This window comes from Siphateles boraxobius, unplaced genomic scaffold (genome assembly GCF_051911475.1).
Source record: "Siphateles boraxobius isolate OS27281-9 unplaced genomic scaffold, OSU_SipBor_1 29, whole genome shotgun sequence".
Lineage (NCBI taxonomy): Eukaryota > Metazoa > Chordata > Actinopteri > Cypriniformes > Leuciscidae > Siphateles > Siphateles boraxobius.
The window spans coordinates 3,166,698-3,182,175 of NW_027508908.1; the positions used below are offsets into that span (position 1 = coordinate 3,166,698).

The 15,478-nt window shown below is 38.2% G+C and overlaps 2 protein-coding genes across 3 annotated transcripts; one reads left to right on the forward strand and one right to left on the reverse strand.

The window, feature by feature from the left end:
- The first annotated feature begins 985 nt into the window (after positions 1-985).
- On the forward strand, positions 986-10,133 carry psen2 (presenilin 2). The gene is made up of 11 exons (XM_077246084.1): positions 986-1,114; positions 2,248-2,415; positions 4,781-4,989; positions 5,770-5,911; positions 6,024-6,091; positions 6,885-7,105; positions 7,637-7,735; positions 7,882-7,932; positions 8,065-8,184; positions 8,369-8,484; positions 9,520-10,133. The coding sequence occupies exons 2-11, from the start codon at positions 2,281-2,283 to the stop codon at positions 9,673-9,675; spliced, it is 1,317 nt and encodes a 438-aa protein (XP_077102199.1). The 5' UTR covers positions 986-1,114; positions 2,248-2,280; the 3' UTR covers positions 9,676-10,133.
- Positions 10,134-12,260: 2,127 nt separating this feature from the next.
- Positions 12,261-14,980, reverse strand: dpy30 (dpy-30 histone methyltransferase complex regulatory subunit). 2 transcript variants are annotated; one of them, XM_077246085.1, is made up of 5 exons: positions 14,902-14,980; positions 14,573-14,613; positions 14,277-14,324; positions 13,980-14,131; positions 12,261-12,474 (listed from the first exon to the last, which is right to left on the reverse strand). In XM_077246085.1, the coding sequence occupies exons 1-5, from the start codon at positions 14,909-14,911 to the stop codon at positions 12,402-12,404; spliced, it is 324 nt and encodes a 107-aa protein (XP_077102200.1). In that variant the 5' UTR covers positions 14,912-14,980; the 3' UTR covers positions 12,261-12,401. The 2 variants fall into 2 exon arrangements, with proteins under 2 accessions (XP_077102200.1, XP_077102201.1); XM_077246086.1 differs by lacking the exon at positions 14,277-14,324 and having other exon boundaries at positions 14,902-14,977.
- Between the last annotated feature and the right edge of the window lie 498 nt (positions 14,981-15,478).

The window sequence follows — 15,478 nt, forward strand, 5'->3', positions numbered from 1 at the left end:
GATTACACATACAGAAATGTAATATATGTCAATATAAGTAAATTTCATATAATGTCAGTGCCCATGTAGCCCATGTCTGCTTCCTATATGAGAATATATGCAAAATTCATATAAAACAGACATATATGAAACAATATAGCAAAAATGGCCGTTTTCATGTAAGTATATGCACATAAATGTTAAATATATGTAGCCTAGACGCATATATGTGTATATGCAATGCATATACAGTATGTACTTATTTCAATGCATCAGTATCACATGCATCTATGTTTACATACATTTATTAAATATGTGGGAAACAAATATGTATGTCACATATTTATACTTAATGTTGTCCATATATGCGAGAAACCAATACCAATATATGTAGATATATATCATATATGGATGAACTCAAATATTTTCTTCACATGTTTGGACACATAAATGTTCATATGTTGCAGGCATAGGCTATATTGTGTTCTCAGATAAGTCAAATATATGTATAGATATATGTCACGTTATTTAAAATATAAGTACATCCATGGCCATATATTAAATTTTTGTATGGGTAAAACGTACAAAATATATTTCAGGGCTAGTGGAGTTGGTAACTAATAATAGTAATAAATGTGTAAAGTTGCATAAAATGGAAATACTCAATAAAGCAAGAAAAAACTACCTAAAATATGTATTTAATTATTGGATTGACTGTTATCTGTGCTGTTGTCCAGTAACTCCAGTTGGAATTTTCACCCCAAAATGGCGGCCGCGCTACCGAAGCGCCACCTAGTGGCTGTTTCCAAAAAAGCATCAGAGTTTCGCCTCTTGTTCTTCTATACTCTTTGTTAGTATTGACACATAATATATTTAATGGACTGACTATGAATAATTAGTTGGGCCAAATATTGAAACAACTAAAACTCCGACCACACTCATAAAATAAAATAAAATGTAACTTGTTGACACCATAGCCAGCTCTGGTTGACACGAATGTGGTCAGGTGACGTTACGTAGGGATCAGCTGATCGGCATCACTTCCTCATTGGAATTCGTGATGTTTTGACGGAATCCTTCTACAAATAGCACTGCTGGATCATCCTTCATGTAAATAAATACCGTCACATTAAAGGTATTTCATTCTTCTCACCTGTACGTTTCGGCAGATGTTATTTTTCTTTAGATTCGTGGAGGAACTGGGTTTCCAGACATTAGGAGACGTTGGGAAATCATGGATCAGGATGAATGCTTTAATCTGCGGAACATTATTGAAACATGACAGTAGCCTAACTTATATTAATGAATAAGAGTAGGGCTGTAGAAGTAATTAAAACTGGGGGAAACGCATATATTTGTCCCAGACATAAACTTCCTCTTTTTAAAGATGCATGTTTTCGGTGTTTTAAAGGCACAATCCACTTACTGTATTGTGGAAGTATTGTGATACTTTCATGTTGTGAATTTCATAACAATATATAATAATAATTAGAGATGCAACCATATAGAAATGTAGCCGATACAGATGGATATTATAAATCTATGTTCCTCTGTCTGTTGTATAAAATTGTTCACACTGAAGCTCCAATCTTTAATATTTCATCAATAAAGGTAACGCCACTAGGGAAACATGATATATCAGCACCATATCTGTTACTGACTTACAATTTACTTGTTTCTATATAAGATTTTTATAGGAAAATTTAGTCTTTTTTAATATAAATTTATAATATCAGTTATTGGTCATCGTCATTAAATTAAAATAATTATGTGTGCATCACTAAAAATCACATCTCTAAACAGTTTAGTGTCTATTTTAGCCATAGAAAATATTGTAATGTATTTTAAATATTGAAATATTTTAAATAAGCCCTGATAGTATCCGCTTAATATTATAACCAATTTAGGCAGATACATATAATAATAATAATAATAATAATAAATGGTGCAATTCCAATAGGGTTCTCTCACCATCGGTACTCGGGCCCTAATAACATTTTAAAGATATGCTATTATTGGCCTATACTGATATTGTTACTGAAATACTGTGCATTATATAATGAAAAGTACAATAATTTTCCTGTTTATAACTAAAAAAATCTTGAATCTTGTATAATATCTTATTCTTATACCATGATGCTTAAATACAGTATGGTATTACTATAATGCTGAGTTCCACAAGAAAACAACAAACTATGGTATTACTATGGTTTTTTATGGTTATTACATGCTGTCAGTTGTATTAATCTGGCGTGATGCATCTTTCAGCTCTGGGCATTTGGCTTCGGTCACATTCTCTTCATGAATTCCTCAGACAGTGAAGAGGACTCTTACAACGAGAGGTCCGCTCTGGTCCAGTCCGAAAGCCCAACCATCCCTTCGTACAACCAAGATCATGGTGATATGTCTCTGCCAGAGGAAACAGACACTAAACGAGTAAGTGTAGGCTTTATATTACAGTGGACATGTTAGCTCAAAGAACTAAACTTGAAGTGTGCCAAAATTGACAAAAGATTTTTATTTACATATCATTTCAGTCATGATAACTCTCTGAATAATTTTAACGTGTTATCTAATATGCCAATGTTAATGTATTTGGTCTTGGCGGACTAGATCTTCTGCTGCTTCTGCTACAAGTATGGACTTGCTACAGCTAATAGATACACAGATGCGCTGCTGCTGCATAGAAATACATAGGCTAAATCCCATAGCAGATCTAGGCAGGTGGAGCTGGGGAGGTGGAGGACTTCAGAGGACTGGACACGGGCCTGTGGGCCCGTGTCCATGTTGGTGCCTTGCCCGTGTCCGTGCCAGTGTGCCCGTGCCAGTGTCCGTGCCGGTGTCCGTGCCGTGTCCGTGCCGTGTCCGTGCCGGTGTGCCCGTGCCCATTCCGGTCTGTCCGTGCCTGTGTCGTTGCGTCCGTGCCGTTGCCTGTGCCAGCACCGTTGTCCGTGCAGGTGTGCCTGTGGGCATGCCGGTGTGCTCGTGCCGGTGTCCGCACCGGTGTGTCTGTGCACGTGCCTGTGTGTCCGTGTCCATGTTGGTGCCGTGCCAGTGTGCCCGTGCCGGTGTCCGTGTGTCCGTGCCAGTGTGCCCGTGCCGGTGTCCGTGCTGGTACCGGTGTGCCCGTGCCGTGCCCATTCCGGTGTGTCCGTGCCTGTGTCGTTGTGTCCGTGCCGTTGCCTGTGCCAGCACCGTTGTCCGTGCAGGTGTGCCTGTGCCCATACCGGTGTGCTCTTGCCGGTGTCCACGCCGGTGTGTCTGTGCACGTGCCTGTGTGTCCGTGTCCATGTTGGTGCCTTGCCGGTGTCCGTGTGTCCGTGCCAGTGTGCCCGTGCCAGTGTCCGTGCCGGTACCGGTGTGCCCGTGCCCGTGCCCATTCCGGTGTGTCCGTGCCTGTGTCGTTGCGTCCGTGCCGTTGCCTGTGACAGCACCGTTGTCCGTGCAGGTGTGCCTGTGCCCATGCCGGTGTGCTCGTGCCGGTGTCCACGTCGGTGTGTCTGTGCACGTGCCTGTGTGTCCGTGTCCATGTTGTTGTCTTGCCGGTGTCCGTGCCGGTGTCCGTGCCAGTGTGTCCGTGCCAGTGTCCGTACCGGTGTGTCCGTGTCGGTGTCTGTACCGGTTTGTCCGTGCCGGTGTCTGTACCTGTGTGTCCGTGTAGGTGCCGGTGCCCAAGTCAGTTTCCGTGCTGGTGTCCGTGCCGGTGTGTCCTTGTATGTGCCGGTGCCGGTGTCCATGCTTGTGTCTGGTGTGTACGTGTAGGTGCCGGTGTCCGTGCTGGTGTCCGTGCTGGTGTGTCCGTGTATGTGCCGGTGTGTCCATGTATGTGCCGGTGTGTCCGTGCCGGTGCCCAGACCGGTGTGTCCGTGTAGGTGTCCGTGCCGGTGCCCGGACCGGTGTATCCGTGTAGGTGTCCGTGCCGGTGTCCGTGTCTTTTTCAGTGCCGGTGTGTCCGTGTATGTACCGGTGTGTCCGTGCTGGTGTCCGTACCAGTGTGTCCATGTAGGTGCCGATGCCGGTGTCTGTGCCGTTATCCGTGCTAATGTTTGTGCCGGTGTGTCCGTGCCGTTGCCCATGCCAGTACCAGTACCAGTGTCTGCGCCGGTGTGTCCGTTCTGGTGTCCGTGCCGGTGTACCAATGCTAATGTGTCCGTCTCCATGCCGGTGCCTTGCGTGTCCGTGTCAATGCTGGTGTCCGTGTCGCTGTGTTCTTGTCTGTGCCTGTGCCGGTGTCCATGCCGGTTTCCGTGACGGTGTGTCCGTGTCTGTGTCCGTGTCCGTGTCCATGCTGGTGTCCTTGTCCATGCCGGTGTCGTACCAGTGTGTCCGTGTAGGTGCCAGTGTCCGTGTCCCATGCCGGTGTCCATGTCGGTGTGTCCGTGTTGGTGCCAGTGTTCGTGCCGGTTTCCATGCCGTTGTGTCCATGTGCCTGTGCCGGTGTGCCCGTGCCGGTGTCCATGTTGGTGTGTCCGTTTTGGAGCCGGCGTCCGTATCGGTTTCCGTGCCGATGTGTCCATGTCGGTGTCAATGTCGGTGTCCATGCCTATACCGGTGCTGCTCTCCGTGCCGGTGTCTCTGTGTCTGTGCCGGTGTCCCTATTCTGGCTCCTTTCATTATTTGTTCATTATTTGTGCTTTAAAGCCTGACTGTTGTTCGTGCCATGACAGGAATAAATTACATTTTTACATTACATGAATATATAAAAATAGAAAACAGTTATTTTAATTTGTAATAATATTGTCAAATTTTTCCGTGTCTGTGTTGTCCCATTTTTCTCATACGCACCTTTAATTTTCCGCAGCGGCAGCCGGTCAGCTCAGGCTTGGACGAGCCAGTGCCAGTGGAGAGAGAGAGAGTGGCCACTCCTGATGGAGAGGAAGAGGAGCTGACCCTTAAATATGGCGCTAAGCATGTCATCATGCTCTTCATCCCCGTCACGCTCTGCATGGTGGTCGTCGTAGCAACAATCAAGTCCGTCAGTTTCTACACGGAGAAGAGCGGACAGCGGCTGTACGTGTTTTGTTACTTTAAAGTTCAGCAAAAAATTAAAATACTGTCTATTCACCCTCATGTTCTAGACCTGTATGCTGTTATTTTTCCATGGAACTGGATTTCTTCTCTATTTAATATTTTTTATTTTATATATTTAAAATAGAGATAAAACATTAAACACAAAGGAATATTTCCTCTTTTTAACATTTTTGAAAGTGTCATTTAAAAAAAAAAAAAAATTTATCCAAAAATGGATTTCAACATGAATATTTCCTTTTTTTTATTGTTTCTGAAATATTTAAATTATATTATAATATCAGCCATTTAGTGGTTATATGCCATAATATTAAAATAACTACTGGCGAGCATTGAAAAGCGTGCAAAACCTAACGATTTCGTGATTTTATTGATCTTAGCCACTGAAAAAATATCTGCATCCAATATTAACTGATTTAGGCAGATACGTATTAAAGTAATTTGATAGAAATGCTATTATTGGCGTATACCGATATTTTACTGATATTTTGTTCATTATAAAATGAAAAGAATGAAAAAAGTTTTTCTTTTTTTTAATTCTTTTATTGTCTTTTATTAATGCTTTCTTTTTTTTATTAAATATATATTATAATATATAATATTTATGTTCTTCTTATATTGTTATCATGTATGTCTTACAGCAGGATGCGATCACAAAAAAAAGTAACAGATTTAAGGATGAATAAAGGACAGATTTTTCATTTTTGAATTCATCCTTTTAAAATGAAGCAGAATTTTATGAAGGAAAGTCATGTTTTGCAGCATCTACACTCCGTTCGAAGAGGATCCGAACTCTGTTGGTCAGAGGCTCCTGAACTCGTTCCTCAACACCATCGTCATGATCAGTGTCATTGTCTTCATGACGATAATACTGGTGGTGCTTTACAAGTATCGCTGCTATAAAGTGAGATCCTCTCTATAACTAAAACACTATAACACTATGAAGTTCTGTGCTTTTGATTTTGACAAAAATCATTGTATCTTTAGAGAGGTGTTTATTTTCTCTGTGTGTGCAGTTTATTCAAGGCTGGCTGATTCTGTCTTCACTGATGTTGCTCTTCTGGTTCAGCTTCATGTATCTTGGGTGAGATTCTGCTGAGATTTGCTTTCTTTTCATATTGCAACTGTATGTAACCCATCTCATACAGCAGGATGAGTCAATGTTTGGCAATATAGCTGAACAAAATTATATCTCTATATTTTTAGCCTTTCGATAGGGCTGCACGATTAATCATGGTCACGTTTTTTGCTGCTTTCGATTAATAAAACATTAGCCGCTAAAATTTGATTGGCTGCTGGCCATGATTTTTTAAGTATCCAAGTCATTCACACCATGTTTTAATTACAGTAAATAAAGCTCCGTACGCTTTCGAATTGCTCTTGCTGTACTTTGATGTCATACCCTGATCGTTCTGTGTTCAAGTCGAACAGACCTTAAATCTTCAGTGGTCAGGTGGAACACGTTGTAATTACAAGCACATGAAGGCTTTTTACAGTTCAGAATCGTTACGGTAATTACGACATGCTGTGAAAGCACTGATATGAGAAGATATGTTAGGACACCCACCAAAGAAGATGCATACTTAATGATCCTGGGGGAATTTTGTTTCTAGCCCTTTGGGTTCCAAAGTTGTGATGCAAAATGCGAATTGCCTTATTATAGCGCCACCTAGTGTTGCCCATCGCATGTTTCTGTGCTCCTGAGTAGTGGTGCACGATTGGGACCATCGTGCCAATTTTGGAGTCTTTACGATTAACAGTCTCTGAGACGCCCAATCACTTTTAGGGCAGAAAAATAAGAAAGTAGAAGAAAATCAATAGTTTGGTTTGAGCTGATTTAAATGTGTAATACTTTCGCCAAACCTTTTGCTTTTCAGAGAGGTGTTCAAAACATACAATGTCGCCATGGACTACCCAACGTTAGTGATGATCATCTGGAATTTTGGTGTTGTGGGAATGATCTGCATCCACTGGAAAGGGCCGTTGCGGCTCCAGCAAGCGTACCTCATCATCATCAGCGCCCTCATGGCTCTCATCTTCATCAAATATCTGCCCGAATGGTCAGCATGGGTAATTCTGGGAGCCATCTCCATATATGGTACGTTTGCCTGAAGATTGATTGACAGTCCATCATCTGCTTCTACATTTGTTCTTCAACTTCTCCGTCTCTTTCTATACTGTGATATAAAATTATTTCTTCAAAGGGATAATGACCCATGTCATTTCGTTCCTAACCAGTATTACTTTCTTTCTTCTGTGAAACATGAAAGAATATTTTGAAGAATGTGGATAATTTTGTTTCCCATTGACTTCCATTGTATCTTGTCCATCCAATGGAAGTCAACCGTATGTCTATCAACATTCTTCAAACAAAACATAGAAAAAAATGCATACAGGTTTGGAATGATATGAGGGTGCATAAATTATGACAGAATTTTCATTTTTGGGTGGACTATTTCTTTAATTTTTTCAATGTTAAAATTTTAGTTCTTAAAGGTACAGAGCATAATTTCTGTAATAAACATAACGCCTTTTTCCCAAGCCAGGTCTTTTTTTCGCAATAATGACACAAATCACAAACTTGACTTTTAATCACTGGAAATGCTCATATCGGTGTTTGTTTTTCCAGATCTGATAGCGGTGCTGTGTCCGAAAGGCCCGTTGAGGATGCTGGTTGAGACGGCTCAAGAAAGAAACGAGCCAATTTTCCCTGCGCTCATCTATTCATGTATGTCCTATAGAAATGATCCCATCTTTGAGACTCAGAGTAGATGAGACTGTCTGAAATTTAAGCCAGTTTCTATTTCCACATGTGGGCTCAATTTAAGTCCGGTCAAGATGGGTCATGCACTAATAAAAGTTTCTCTTTCTCAGCTGCCATGGTTTGGATGGTTGGAATGGCTGATGTTAGTAATCCAGATTCAGGTGAGCAGCATTTTAGTTCTTTAAAAGCACTTTACTAGTATTTTAGTTCATTTTAAAAGACTTTGTGTAGAAAGTAGAGTATAATACCTTGTAACCTAGATAAAGGTGAATAAAAGGTTGTTGTCTTCCCAGCTGGTGAAAGGCAGCGCGGCGTGGGCGGAGCCAGGGCACAGGAAGGGGTGGAGTCAGAGGATGATGTGGTTCAGGGAGGGAGCCGGAGGTATTCGGCAGAAGAGGACCTTGAGGAAGACCGTAAGTGCTTTCTACGTCAACGGCCTCAGTGTCATACAGATCATATTCTTGGTTACAAAACATGTAAATAGGGCTCAGATGTACTGAATTACTAATGACAGTGAGGTGAACTAGTTCAAAAATGCCCTGGGGAAGCTTTACAAACAGGTTTAACAATTATTCTTTTCTCATGCCTTTGACACAGGAGGGATAAAGCTGGGTCTCGGAGACTTCATCTTCTACAGTGTCCTGGTGGGAAAGGCGGCGGCCACCGGAGGAGACTGGAACACCACACTGGCCTGTTTCGTGGCCATTCTCATCGTGAGTATTTCAACTAGACTGTGAGCTTCACAACTGACGTTCACTACTGTTCTAAAGTTTGGGATCGATGCGTCTTTTAAAATGATTTTAAGGTCTCAAGTCTGCATTGGTTTGATAAAAATATAGTAAAAAAATAAAAGTGAAATATTGTTTCTATGTAAAGTAAGTGTTTTCTATTTGAATATATTTTCAAATGTAATTTATTCCTGTGATCAAAGCTGAATTTTCAGCATCATTACTCCAGTCTTCAGTGTCACATGATCCTTCAGAAATCATTTTAGTGTGCTGATTTATTTACAGTCTTTGTTGTTTCTACATTATTTTGGAGATTCAATGTCAAAGTATTACAATATAAAAACATATATTGAAAACTTTAATGTTAGATGCGATTAATCATGATTAATTACAGAAAAATGTGTGATTAATTAGTTAATTGACAGCAATAATAATAATATATATACACACACACTCATATATTAACAAACTTTTATGTTAGATGCAATTAATCACGTTTAATCGATTTTACAGCACTGATTACATTATAATTTTTTCTAATATTTATAATCAGTAAAAAAAAAAGTGTAATCTAATTAAATATTGACTGTCATACACATTCTTTGTGTGTGCTATGTATTGAGTGCATATTGTTAGCTGTACATGTTCCCATCAAACATTTGGAGTTGCTGCCTGTGTTGAATGTCCCATACCAGTGAATGATGCCTTAATAGGGCACTAGATCTAGTGATTTAGACGGCTCTCTAGGTTTTGGAACAGACCCTAAAGGTGATGATACACAGGGCAACTTTTTGAGCAATATTGCTGGGCAATGTTGCCCTCAACGGGCGACCAGATGAGACACAGGGCCCACGACCGATCTAAATTATCCAGATAGAAATGTAGTGCCCATTTTCAATGGGAAAGTGTCCAAGCAACAATCGCTCTGCAAGATTGCCCAGCAACATTGCTCAAAAAGTTGCCCTGTGTATCATCACCTTTAGAGTTTAACTTGATTAAGTTGCTGTGGTTGTTTTGTAGGGACTGTGCCTGACGCTCCTCCTGCTGGCCATTTTCAAGAAGGCTCTGCCGGCTCTTCCCATCTCCATCACCTTCGGCCTGGTCTTCTACTTCTCCACGGACAATCTGGTTCGCCCCTTCATGGACAGCCTGGCAGCCCACCAGTACTACATCTGACAGAAACCCGCGGACACGTGAAGGACTTTATGAGAACGTGATAAGCGCCCTTCAGTCATTGTATTTCAACTGTTTTTAGTTCTTATAATTCTGAGCTGGTTTCTGATATTTCTGAGACGCTCTAGGTGAGTGAGTGAACGTGTGAAATGCATCAAAACAAGCCAACCGATATCAGTTTTGAGTTGTCGTGCATCTTTGCATTGGCATTTAGTTTTTTATTGAGCAGCTACACATTAGCTCTTTGGAATTTACTGTAGTTTTACTAATTTTTTGTACTTACTGACAAGATAAATGACTTAGGAGTGTGACCAGCATCCAGACAGGTGTCTTTTTCATCGTATATTATAAAGAGAAGAACCAATTGCAGCTAGATTCAGCCCTAAGACAGAAGCCTGTATATGTGGCCCACGTGCAGCTGATGTTCTGTTTCAGCGTAATAAACGAATGACATTAATAGAGTTTTTCCTGCATACTCTCACTTTTAGAACCACTAACGTTAGGGCAGGTAAAAAGTTGCATAACGTAGATTTATCATGATCTCGGCAAGTTGGTCGTAGCTAGGGCTAGGTGATATATACAGTATATATAATATTTACAATAATTTTGGTGGATATATAAACTTAAACAACATTGTGATGTTTTATGTGCTCCTTATTTGTCATTTACAATTACATTTGACTTCGTTGCATTTTGGTTGCAGTACAGTGTTCTAGAAAACACCTAAAATTTAGCACAATAGATACAATTTCGCGCAATTAATACACAATTAATTATAAATTATAATTTAAGAACACAAATATATTTTACTGCCATTTTTGCTACTATATATATATATATATATATATATATATATATATATATATATATATTATTAATGGTAACACTTTACAATAAGGTCCCATTATTTGTGTGTTTTTTGAATGTTATTTTGAATGTTTTTGTGAAATTACAAGTCAGAGATGTTTTAATAGTGTCTCACATTCACTAAAAATAGTAGCAAAAATGGCAGTAAAATATATTTGTGTTCTTAAATTATATCTATATATATATACAGTATATACACACATATGTATGTATATATACAGTGTGTATATATATATATATATATATATATATAATTTAAGAACACAAATATATTTTACTGCCATTTTTGCTACTATATACAGTATGTATATATATTATAAATGGTAACACTTTACAATAAGGTCCCGTTAGTTGACATTTGTTAATACAATAAATAACATTAACAATGAGCCATAAATTTGTTACAGTATTTATTCATCTTTGTTAACGTTGAATAAAAACGGTTCATTGTTAGCTCAGGTCATTTAAATAATATCAACAGATACAACTTTTAAAATTAATAATGTATTCGTAAATGATGCAATTGACATTAACACTAATATTAATAAATGCCTTAGAAGTATTTTTTATTTGCTAGTTCATGTTAATTAATGTTAACAAATGGAACCTTATTCTAAAGTGCTACCGAAATAAATAAATGTCAATATATAAACGGAATGATGTCAATATTCTCATATTATAAAATGTATGATTTATACAATGTTATTTCATAAGCTGTATCACCCAGCCCTAGTCCTGTTTTTTTTTTTTTTGGTTATATAGATGAAACGCACATTTGTTGGCTTCAGTTTACGAATCTGATCAAGTCTTTGGTTTACATTAATCTAGAAACTCTTGCAGACAATGTCACAGGCATTTAAAGAAGTACACTGGAAACGTGAGCCTCGTCGCTCCGTTTATATGGAGGTTTTCTTCTAGACCCATATCAGGTATACCAGCTCATAGAAGTTGTTGGTGCCTTGATTTGTTGTTTTTCTGTGCCATCGAAATTGTGCATGCGAACTAGTGCACTGACGCTGCAATACGTTACTGAGACTCAGAAAGCAGAAATTATTTTACTCGTTTACCGATTTTCAGGTCAATTTTTCCCAGCATTTTCAGTTTAACATCATACTCAATGTAAAGACTATTTATCATCACTTAATATTAGTCTAAATTTTCGGAAAAACATGTTGGTTGTTGTATATTGTGCTGAGAGTCATTTGCTGTAAAATTATCCCCTCTGTTTATTACATCTGAATTCCTTTTTTATCAGCTGATAACTGAATGAAACAAACTGTTTCAAATACTGCTTTATGAAAACAGAGCTTTAATGGCCATGGTGATTTCAGCTGCTGAGAAACAGATCTGCTGTGAGTGCTTCAGGATTCTTTTTTTTTTTTTGCATATGCTAAGAGTGTCTAATCTTTATACAGAAAGAGGAAATTATATTTACTACTGATTCAAATTTGAGTTGTTTTTGTATGTTCACAGTTAAATGAAATTGTTTCCCTCACTAGTTTTTGTCTGTCATTGTCATGCACAGTGCTTGGTGTCGTGTAATAAAATATCAAGCAAATTAAAGGGGAATGAAGCCGAGCTGGATTTTTGTATATGACGAGCCACATTTCTAACACAGTTTGTATGTAAATGTAAAAAAAAGAAGAAAAAAAAAGAAGTTTTAGCTGCCCAGCAACTTGTCAATACTCAAACAAAGAAAAACCACACCATTGAAACGTACATCACTGCTTGAACATTTTATTAGTTTAAAAAACTACAGTAACATTGGGAAACAAACAATCTGAAGAGCGTGACACCATTACATTTAAATTCACAACACAAAAAAAAAAGAAATCCTAAGTCTTCCGCAGCACGCTGTGCCTTTAATTCCGTTCCTCAAACTGGGACTTGTTCTTCAGTAAGAATGCCGCTAAAAACTCGATGGGATTTGGAGGCCTGAAGGAAGATGAACAGTGAGATTAGATAGGCCTACATGTTCTTAATTTATACAAGGAAGGAAATTTAATTTTGATTCTTGTACAGTATATTCATCTAGCATTCATATTTCATTATATATTCAGTCACAGTGTGCAAGGGTTAAATTTAAAAATATCAAACACTGATGGCAGACATTCCTTTGTTATTGTATATATATATATATATATATATATATATATAATTTTTATTTTTTTAGTGCCTTTCAAACAACAGGGGACCTCAAGATGACTTAAAATTAGGGATGCACCGATATATATTGGCCAATAATCGTATCGGCCGATAAAAGCAATTATTTTCGCTATCGGCCGATTGTATCTTGTCAATCAAATGTCAACAAAACTTGTCAAACTGCAAGTCATACTGTTTGTAAAGAAAATCTCTCGTGTTGAATTTAGGGCTTTCGAAGTTACAGTAACACACGGACAATTGAAAATAGTGACGTTAAAGCAGGCTCTATTTGACCCTGTGACTCACACGTAGTTGAAGCCAGGATTGTCAGGTCTGTGTTTTTTTCCTACACCAATCATTATTTGTAGCGCCTCCCATTCAATAATCTCAACGAGCGTTGTGCTCTGTTACTTCTGATAAGAAAAAGTCTCAGCTTTCAAATTCTTTTCATTTTATCACGAAATTCAAACAATAAATGGCGTTTTGACGCTCCTAAATGTGACGTGACAGATCTGTAGAGCCTCAGATGAGTCTTTTCTTCCACTTTAACACAAATTATAGCAAGAAAAAACATGCATGAACATCAGAAGATATGTTGAAAGATACAATACAACTTACCAAACTGTATCATGTCTCATGTAATCACTCAATAAGTGTTTAAACCACGGAAAGACGTCAATAAAACTGCTTGAGAACAATGTCACTTAACATTGTATTTACCTCAGGAAAGTTTTCCAATGTTCACAGTTCATTAGTTAACTAAAAAAAAAAAAAAAAAAAACACTTGAGAGGATCTTTTTTTACGGTTAATTATATATGTATGATTTAATAAATGTCATGAAGACAAGCGTTTCTGAAAACTACCTTATGTCCAACCGAGTTGTATACAAACATTTCAGGTTTTATTTGAGTAATTATTATATCTGAAAATAAATGCCAGTTGAATATAATAGCTGTTATTCATTTTAATTATAGTAATGTACCAAATGAGAGGGTTCCCTATATAGTAGTTTTCTGCATTATTTGCGACAGATTTTTTTCAGAGATCGATATCAGCGTAGAAATTTAGTATCGGTGCATATCTACTTAAAATTGTTTAAAATAAGACAAAACAAGCATTAAAATAAGCTAAAATAACTAAAACTCAAGATATTTCTTAGTATTTGTTTATTTTAATAGCAGATATACCTCTTTTAGTTAATGGTTTGAAGTCAAAATGGTTGAGATACACTGGTTTAGGGCAATCGTGATCCATACAATGACATGAATTTGAAAAATGGTGCATTGATACAGACCTTTCCTTGGCCAGAACCGACAAGCCCTGCAGGAGAATAGGAACCACCGTCTGATCCAGATACGCTCGTGTAGGAAGCGTCTGCAGGGTCTGAGGGTCCACCTTCTGTTTGGTGACTTTTTCAGAGGTTGTTTTCTCACCCTCCACTATTCTCTAGAGGAACACACAGAAGCCTAGCCGTTATACTACAATCATAGAACTAATGCTTTAATCACATTTCAACCAATTCGGAACTGTTTATCAAATAAGATTCTCAATATAAATTCAACTTCCTCAAATTTAAGTACTGATGTTGTACCTGGATGTTTTCAGTGAGGCCATATTCTGCATGAGGATTTTCTGGGACCTAATATAAACAAGAGACATCTTGTGTTTTGCTTATTGTCTATTTTGTTTTTATTCCTCCATCTTATTCCCTTTTATATATTTTTTATTTTATTTTTACTTTTAATCATTGTTCAGCACTTTTGTCAACCTCGGTTGTGTTTAAATGTGCTCTATAAATAAACATGGATTGATTGATCAACAGATCAAGACAAAGTACTTCAATCGGATGAAATAAAATTGTGAATGAAATTGTGCAGTGATACTCACAGCAGTGTGTCCCTCCATGCTCTGCTCAGCATCAGTATGTTCTGTTAAAATTAAATTACAGTAGTTTGTTAATAACAAGTTTAAGAACTCATGCACAGTAGGCTACTACATTATATGCGAGTAGTGCATAATGTAAAGTCAAATACTCTAGTGAATGGCGGGATTCAATCAGTCGCTGCAGGACAACGCTACCAATAATAAACAATCAACCGTTTGCCAATAACTACAACTCTCCCTACAGTATGCTAACATTGACGATGTCTAAAAATATAATCACTGTACAATTCCTGAGAGTAAAATAAACCACAAAGCTCAGAAACAGCACTTACCGTCCGCCATAGTTTGTTGTTGGTTTCTACGCTGTTGGCGTTGCGCATGCGCAAAACACACTTGAATGACGCTAGAGTAGGTTCTAAACCGGGCGGGGCTTGTCGGCCAGACGTTGCCTCTGATTGGTCAGGTACAATCAGGTTTAAATTATTTTAACTATTTTATGTGTATTTAATTGTGTACAGTGTTTCTCAGTTATTGATATTCAGTCATATTATTGAGGAGTAAATCATTTCATAGAAGCTGCTGAAGTCAAACCTTAACGCGGTGTGGTCACGTGACATCTGTTACTGTTCCAGTCAGACATTTGTTATTACGAGATTTATAGATATGGATACTTTCCGTTGTACAAATGTCTCCAAAATTATGCAAAAATTACATAAAAACATAAAAAGATGTCAGAGTATAATAAAACAAAATAAAACAAAGAGATGAAATGCTGCTTCACTTCCTTCATAGCTTCGTAAAATCATTAATTTTTAGTAACTGCTTAAGGTTATGTATAAAAAAATGGTTTGGAGCCAGATCGCTCATTTGATAATATTTTTATAACATTTGTCGCCCAATGTCAGCGAC

Coding starts and splice junctions, on each gene's coding strand:
- psen2 (XM_077246084.1), top strand. CDS start 2,281: ATGAATTCCTCAGACAGTGAAGAGGACTCTTACAACGAGAGGTCCGCT. Junction 5,912..6,023: donor ACAAGTATCGCTGCTATAAA/GTGAGATCCTCT, acceptor CTGTGTGTGCAG/TTTATTCAAGGCTGGCTGAT. Junction 8,485..9,519: donor GTTTCGTGGCCATTCTCATC/GTGAGTATTTCA, acceptor GTTGTTTTGTAG/GGACTGTGCCTGACGCTCCT.
- dpy30 (XM_077246085.1), bottom strand. Junction 14,132..14,276: donor GCCTCACTGAAAACATCCAG/GTACAACATCAG, acceptor GTGTTCCTCTAG/AGAATAGTGGAGGGTGAGAA. Junction 12,475..13,979: donor TCGGTTCTGGCCAAGGAAAG/GTCTGTATCAAT, acceptor ATCTTCCTTCAG/GCCTCCAAATCCCATCGAGT.